Source organism: Cystoisospora suis (genome assembly GCF_002600585.1).
Source record: "Cystoisospora suis strain Wien I chromosome Unknown contig_2102, whole genome shotgun sequence".
Lineage (NCBI taxonomy): Eukaryota > Apicomplexa > Conoidasida > Eucoccidiorida > Sarcocystidae > Cystoisospora > Cystoisospora suis.
In genome coordinates this window covers 170-8,268 of record NW_027154901.1, presented here as the reverse complement: position 1 = coordinate 8,268, position 8,099 = coordinate 170, and the positions used below count along the sequence as shown (strand labels likewise).

General features: G+C 46.0%; 2 protein-coding genes across 2 annotated transcripts in view; one reads left to right on the top strand and one right to left on the bottom strand.

Annotated features, from left to right (window-relative positions):
• Positions 1–142: 142 nt before the first annotated feature.
• CSUI_004480 (uncharacterized protein) lies at positions 143–5,768 on the bottom strand (the record flags this gene model as incomplete). The annotated part of the gene is made up of 1 exon (XM_068064671.1): positions 143–5,768. A coding segment is annotated over exon 1 (4,560 nt), but the record flags the coding sequence as incomplete, so codon positions are not given.
• Positions 5,769–6,575: 807 nt separating this feature from the next.
• CSUI_004479 (uncharacterized protein) overlaps positions 6,576–8,099 on the top strand; it is a 1,689-nt gene continuing 165 nt past the window's right edge. The window contains exon 1 of the mRNA XM_068064670.1: positions 6,576–8,099. This exon is cut by the window's right edge and continues 165 nt beyond it. Within this exon, the coding sequence (XP_067923353.1) occupies positions 7,030–7,284 (255 nt within the window). The 5' untranslated portion in view covers positions 6,576–7,029 and the 3' untranslated portion in view covers positions 7,285–8,099.

Genomic DNA, 8,099 nt, shown 5'->3' with positions numbered 1-8,099 from the left:
TAGATAGATAGATAGATGGGGATTGTATGTTGTTTCCGTTCATGTGTGTATACATATCTCTTTATGTGTCTACGTATGTGCGTAGAGGTGTGCATGTCCATAGAGGTGAAGATTCCTTTTGTCTTGTTATGTCAACGTACTTGAAGGGAATCTGATGCCTCTGTAGAGCGGCATCAAGGGTGACTTTTCTCCTTTGTCTTGAAGCGAGAGCCCTCCTAATGAAAGCAGCATAAGCATAGACTTGCTCGATCTTCTCATTCATTTCCACGCCTTCTCTCTGTTCTGTGTCTCCTCCATGGCCTGTGAACTTTTCAAGTGCCTCCTGGTAAACTTTCTTGAAGGAGTACCACTTCGAGCTTCTTTGTTCCTCCCCTGGATGAGGAGCGCCAAGAGTCCTCGCATTCTCTGATAAGCCTGAAGATGTTCTATGATGGCGATGTGCTTCTTGTTCCTCTTCTCGGGTTGCTTGTCCTTTCTCTTCTTCTTCTTCTCTGTCCTGTCCCGCCTGATCTTTCTTGTCAGGTGAAGGTACGTGAAGAAGAGAAGAAGTGAAGTCTCTCATTGCTTGGACGTCAGGTGTATCGACAGTGGAATGGGGATCTATGGGGGGTAAGAGAAGAAGTTTTCTCCTCATTCGATCATCGATGAGATCTCCTATACTTTCATCTTCAAGGCTCAGAGGAAGTTCTTCTTCCATCGCTCTTTCTAAAAGAGACGTAGTATGTTGAGCTACTTCTTCTTCTCCTCTTCGCCTGCCTGTCATGGAAGGTTTATCTTCTTGTTCTTCTTGCCCTACCAGGTGTATATGACTAGATTGATCGAGAAGCGATGATATCTGTGAGAGAGGCTTTTCATGATTCCCCTCATTTCTCTTTTCTTCTTCTCTTCTTTCATGTTCGTTTTCTTCTCTTCTCCCGTGAAGATCTCCATCCGATGTGGCTATCGTTAGACTTTCTGTTCCATCTGGAGAAGGAGGAGGAGGTAGAGTAGAGATATCAGTAGCAAGATCGGTTACGTTTTCCTTCCTATCAGGGGACGAATGACAAGAGCTTCTTCTTCCTCTCCCTCCACAGAGAAGAAGACCTACATCTAACGATCGAAGAAGAACAGGTAAAGAAGGCATAGATGGAATCTCTTCGGTGTCTTCTTCTCTTCTTCTCCATAGACCTCTTCTTCTTATCATCTCTATGCCCCTATCTCTCCCTGACTCTCTCCTGGTCTCTCCATCGACGGTGTCTCCAAACTCATCTAATTCATCCCCCCCTCTTCCTTCTCGACCTAGCGCGTCAGGCGCGGTTTCTCTTCTTTGACCTAGAGACGACGGAGAGAAAAATGGATTTCTATAGGCTCGTCTATCACCTCGATAGAAGTGAGTCATGTATGGGCGAGGGGGATGAGAAAGATAATAGGCATCTCTTCCTCTTATGCCTCTACTGAAGCGTCTGCGACTATAGGGAAAGAGAGGTCTTCTTCCTCTGATACGGGGGAAGGGTGGCCTGTATAATATTCCACGTCGGGAGAGAGGGTTTCTTATTCCTCTTTGTCTCTGAGAGAACAGCATGTTCCTATCATCTTCTCCTCCTTCTACTTGGAGAGAATTTTCTCTAGGGATTTGATTCGTGGGATAACCTTCAGGAGGAGGCATCACTACATGATGTTTACTAGGATCTCTTTGTCTATCACTTTCTAGGTCTTCTTCAGCATATCGGTAACCCTCTCTCCTCCTATCTGCACCGGCACTAGGAGCTTCGTGCCACTGTTGGTCTCGGGTTCCTCTACTCCAAAGCCATCTGGTTCCTCTTCTTCTGCTATACTCCTCCCTTCTATTCTCAAAGAACTCTCTTCTACCTCCTTCACGTGAACTCGCCTCGTCATTCTCGTAGGAAGGAAAAAAAGAAGATGAAAGGCGTGAGCTTGGGCTGCCCCGTCTCTCTCCTTGACCCTCCTCGGAAGCATCCTTCCTCTCATCATCCTTCTGTCCTTCTCCGACAGTCTTATTCTCTCTTGGTAGAAAAGAAGTAGAAGAATGACGAGATTCCTTATGTTCTTCTCCGTCATATAGCGATGATGGGGAACCAAAGTTATGTCTCTTTAACGAGATCGAGCGAGCTCTTCTCCCTTGTCCTTCTTCTTCCTGCCTACCTTGCAAACCTTCTTCTAGTTGTGGTCGCCTTCTCTCATAGCCTAAGTCACCGTCTTGTTCTCTCTCTCCTCGTTCTATCCTTGGATCTCTCCATAGATTCTTATTAGTATCCTCACCTGCATAAGCAACGATTCCTCCTTCGCTTCTTGTCCCTTCCTTGCCACTAGATGTAGAAGACGATGATCTAGGCATAGGGAGATTCGAAGAAATGGAGTCTTCTCTCAAAGTTGGAGAGAAAGATCTTCTACCCCGATACGGCCGTTCACCGCCTCTCCAATTTCCTTGAAGGTTGATATCACCTCTGGAACGGAGAGCCGGAAAAGCTTCGTTAGCGCCATCTCTTCGCTCATCTAGTGGATAAAAGTAGTCTGTTTCACGTGTCTCGTTATCGGAGATAGGTCTTGTTGAAGAAGAGCTACTTCGATAAGCCTCTTCGTCTCCCTCTCCTTCTTGGTTTGGAGAAGGCGACGTCGTATGCTCAGTTTGTGAGGATGAAATAGAAGAAAAGCGAGAAGAAGAAGAGGTGAGAGAACGACGTTCACGAAAACTCCCTTCCCATGTCCCTCGCCTGTTGAACCTACGTCGACCGCCTTGAAGCCTTCGAGGTGTCTGTACACCTGAGATACTTGCCGTAGATGAAGAATAACCTTTGTCTTCCCCCGTTGTTTCACCAGAGGGTATTAGCCCCTCTTGTCTCCTTATCTTTTCTCTTTCTCTTTCTTCTTCGTTACCTTGGAAGCTAGAAAAGCTTCTCCTTGTTCTTCCTCCTCCTTCCACGCCAGCAAAGGAAGAGGGAGAAGATCTCATTCGCCTCTCTCCTTCTCTCCGTAGTCCTCTGGTGTTTGAAAACGGGGGGGTGTCCCCCTCATAATCTCCATACACCGGCGATACACGGCGAGACGAAGAAGAAGTAGACCGATCATCTTCTTCTTCGTCTCTTCCTTCTCCTGCAGGCATCGTTCCATAGTCGTTAGGGAAAGACGACGATGAAACGGATGAGAGGGCTGGATACCTTCTTCTCTGCCTCGTGGACCCCCTAGATGTCCCTGGCGTTGATAGATGTCGATAGCCTTCTTCTCGACCATTCAAATGATAAGATGAAGGAGAAGGCGTCGCTTTTTCCCTACGATCTCCCCCAGATTTCTCCAGAGAAAGTTCCACAGCAGAATCTCTTCTTTCCCGGTCATCATGAGGGTGATGTGTATCTATCCAAGCCATTCCTTCACCTTCATTATCTATCTCTTCATCTTCTCCAGGAGAGAAGAAAGACTTCTCTCTCTCTCCTCCCCCCTCAGAAGAAGGTTCATAATACTCTGCCTCGTTAGTGTAAGACGAGTTTGTAGAATCCGAAGGAAAAGAATGGGACGGCATATCTTCTGCATGCACGAAATGACCTTCTCCCGCACCCCCTGTGTCATCCCCTATCTGTCCAGCAGACTCTAGTTCTTCTCTCTCTTCTTTGCTTTCTGTAAGAGAATCTGTAGGGTGCTGAACTTCTCTCGTTGCTTGGAGAAGCTGTCTAGAATGAAGAGGAGAGGGCCTTGTCGCTCCTTGAAACAGAAGCAAAAGCGGCGAGACTGACGATGAAGGAGAAGAGAAAGAAGAAGAGGAGGAATAATAGAAGAAAGCCGTAGGTGAAGAAACAAGAGAGAGATCTAGAAAGTCGGACGAAGGCGTTTGTATCCTATGGTCACGAGGACTTGATAGAGAGGCAAAACAACTTGCTTCTCTTCTTCGTGAGAGACGGCTTATATACGGAGAAAGAAAAAGAGGTGAGGAAAAGAAGTTCCCCAAGGTCTTGAGGGGGAAGAAGCGGTCGGGTTCTTGTATGAATGAAGATAAGGAGGAGGAGGGCAACTGGCTGTAGAGACAGCTGGGAAATTCATCGTCGTTTTTCCTTTCGATGAGAGGAGAGAAGCCAGAAGAGGAGCATAAAGAAGTAGACAGTGCATGGGGAGAAGATACAGGAAGAAGACGAGCTGAAGAGCAAGAAGAAAGAGAGGTGGTCAAAGGAGAACAAGAAGGAGAGATGAAAGAGAAACACCTGTTTGAGAGGTCGTTAGTCCTTAGTGCACCTCGCGAAGAAGAAGAGAGGGGGGATGAGGGATTGACAGGAGAGAGAGAAGAAAGAAAGAGATTGCTCGGTGAGATAGAAAGATCGATAGGAGAAGAAAAGGAAGAAGAAGAAGAAGAACAAGAAGGAGAGAGAGAGGCAACAAGGTTTTGACGACGTGATCGACTCGTTAGGAGAAGGTGGGGAGAACAAGAAGAAGGAGTTTCCCTTCTTATTCTCCCCCCTCCTCTCCCTGATGAAGCGCCATAAGAGGAGTGACTCCAGGTGACTGCATGTACAAACGAAATGTTGGATTTCTCGTGTTCTCGAGAGAAGATCAAAGAGAAATCTTCGTCTTTCTTAACGAAGAAGAAGAGACAGAAGAGAAGATAAAGAAGTGACAGACCGAAAGACTTTCTATATAGTGTATAAGAGAGCATCGATTTTCTCGATGAAACACTTAAGCCTCGATGTGACAATACTAGGGCGTCAGGCTTCCCCCTCATCTTCTTGTTCTCTCTCTTTCCTCTCCTACCAGATCAACAAGAAGAAAAAGGACACTTCAACGTGACAAGTCCGGGGAATCTCTCCTTATGATCTCTAGAGGAGAAGAAGAGAGGAAAAGGGAGATACCCAGAGGTAATGACCTGTTGACTCTTATGCAGAGAAAAGAAAGGTAAGAGAGAGAGAAAGAGGGAGACAGAAGAGACCAGGAAGGTGTCTCCGACTCCTGATGCCTGCATGGGGAGAAAAATTACCTCTCACACAGACAAGACATACTTGTAGACAGATAGATATTCAGATGTCTATACACTGCGATAGAGACAGACAGGTATAGACATACACATGGATATAAGTGTGACAACGTCTACACCTTTCTACAGCGTAGGCCATAGATGTGTGCCTAGGCGGCGTTCAAAGAGAGATAGCAGAGACAAGAAGACAGAAGCCGCACACTGAGACATGTGAGCGCGGATACCTGAGGCCAAAGAAACGAGAGAGAAGGAGAGGAAGGAAAAGAAGAAGACGACAGAGGAGTCAAATAAAGAGACCGCCACAGAAGGAAGAAAGGAAAAGAAGAAACGTGGTATTTTGAGACGGCTTCGTATAAGAAAGCAAACAAGAGAAGTAAGGAAGAGAGATAAGACAAGGGAGATCTCTCCCGCAAACTAAGGCGAAGTGAAGATCACTCTTTTCTTCGAGATAAGATGTACGGACCAAAGGACAAAAGGACAAGAGACAGTGAGGGACATGCAGAAAGAAGAAGAAAAGACGAAGGAAAGAAAGAAAGAAAGAGTGAGGGAGAAAGAAAGAAAGAAAGAGTGAGAAGGAAAGAAAGAAAGACAAGTGTGTACCAGAAGGAAAAGTAGAATTGACGCAGAGAAGAGAAGGAAAGCGATGACAGTACAGGCGAGAAGGAGGAAGACGACTGTGTGTGAAGGAGAAGAATGTTTACAAACAAGAGAGAAGTCTTGAAGTTTGCATTCATCGACGATGATGGAAGACTCGAAGCCCCAACTCCGAACTCTTTCTCGCGTGGATGGAGACAGAGCAAGATAAGAAGAAGCGGGGAGGGGGGGGGGGAGAACAAAAAGGACAAGAAAAGGAGACCAGCAGCAAGCACTCTGTCTCCGTGTCACTCGCTGTGTCTTGAACTCTTTTCAGCGAGCATTATGTAGGGTTATAAACTGCCTAGAGATAGAGAGAGATACAGATAAGAAAGAGAACAGGGAGGGATGAAGGAGGAAGAAGAGAAGAATAAGAATAAGAAAAGAACAGCAAGAGAATCTGGAGCTGAAAGACTTGACTGTGTTACACGACGGTTGCTAGCTTGCTGTCGCTGAAGTAGTCCAAAAAGTAGTAGTCGCAGAGGTCCCGATGTATTGCTTCGGATCGCTTCTCGCTCCCCTCTCTCTCTCTCTCGCTTGTACACACGCAAGTCCCCGGTCATGTTCTCTTTCCTATTTCTTCTTCTGTGCAAAGGCTGTAGCTTTATGAAGTCTTCCGTTTCTCTCTTTTGTTTGCTTCCTCGCCCTCTCTCCATAGGATGAGCAGTAGGAACCCTTCAGGTCAACGGCTGAGATGACGGGGGGGGGTCGTCTCCCACCGTCTCCCGTCTCAGTCTCCCTCCTCTCCCCCCTTCCCGTCCCACTCTCAATCGATGCAGCGAAGAAGATATGAAGGAGGAGGAGCAGCGAGCCAGCTGAATATGACACACCAAGTTTCTTATCTTGTCTGGGGTTTTACCCACAGTACATTGGCCTTTTGTTAATCACCTGTCTTTATTCACTCACTCTCTTCGAGTAGCTAGATGCCTTCTGCTGCGTCGACACACCCTACTATATAACGCTCGAGCTTGAAAGACAGGTGGAGAGGTACTCTTTCTTTACGGGCTGCTAGAGGTGCTATAACTGCATACATAAGGATGTGTCCTTCTCAAACGGAATGAGACAGGGGGAGAAGTTTTCTTGATTAGTCTCCCTCCATATCCTAGACAAAGAGACAGGGTAGGAGGTATACGGCGGATTCTCCGGTTAGCCCACCTCAGGGGTGAGTTTCTTTTCTCTACAAGTCTTTCTTTCTCATCGGTGTGCAGATGTCTTGAATAGGAAGGAGATAGCCTCCATTTCTCGTGTTTTCCTCCTCATTTCTTCATGTGTTCTACGTCGGATCGGTCTGAATGCGTTAGAAGCAAGACGGGAGAAGTAGGACAGACAGTCGACTGATCGGTCGACCCGTCATTACGATGGGAGAGAAGAAGGAGCTCTGTAGCTGTGAAAAGTAGGGAGGATCCGGGTGACGTCATAATGAAGAAAAAGAAACAAAATGCTTCATGGTGAAAAATCTACACGTCCTTATTGTGATTCTCGCATTTTTCTCCGTAACTCTGAGGTGTATGTACACCAAGAATACGGTGTATGTACACCCTACATTACGGTGTATGTACACCCCAGAACAGCATGACAGGTTTTCTTCCGCTTCACTGTACTTTGTTTCTCATTCATCTCTCTCTCTCTTTCTTCTCCTTTCTTTCCATCCCCTTGTTAATCTTTTTTCTTTTCTAAAAGTCTGTTGTTTCAAAGACTAACGTGTTTCCCTTTTTGCCTTCTTTTCTCCGATGAAGAAACACACGTAACAAGAGAAACTTCTTTCTCGTATCGTCCCTGCTGCACACCCCTCTTGACTCACTTTAAAAGGACTTTTGAGAATTTAAAGTTTTCTTTTGTTTTCTTCTCTCCTTTCATTTCCTCTCTATTGTAATAGGCACCTCCCTGACGCAGAGAAGTCTACGATAAAACACCTCCTCGGTCCCTTCGAAGCTACCATCATCTGGTCATAGCTCCTTTTCTCTTCTCCGTCTCCCCTTTCTTTCTTCCTCTCTTTCTTGCTTTCCACTCTTATCTATCTACTTGTCCTTCTCTCGCGGTGAACTTGCTTTGCTTCCTCTTAACTCTCAAGTATCTTTCCTGCTTCTCTGGGAAAGCCTTCGATCAAAGTACACTGACGCAGTGGAAGAGAGAAGAAGGAACGTGGATGCATGAAAGAAAGAGAAGAAGGAGGAGAACGAGACTGTATGGCTTGAGTATTCTTTCTACTGTCTTCTTCTAATGCTGATGTATGTGTATTTGCATAGAGCATTCATACGAAGGGTGTATCTTCTTTCTTCAATCAGATTTATATCCTCTTGAGAAGATAAGCTAACTGCCTGGGAGAGGGAGCATCAGGAGACAGACGAGAAGAAATAGAGATCTTTACTTCTCACCTGGTGAAGGGCTCGACGTCTGTATACTCTTCTATCTCTCTATATGTGATGTGTGTTCATTCCTTCTTCATGTGAAGAGAAGAATAAACAGATTTCTCTGTTTAGCCTTCTCTGGCCTCTGTCTCTTCCTTCTCACACTA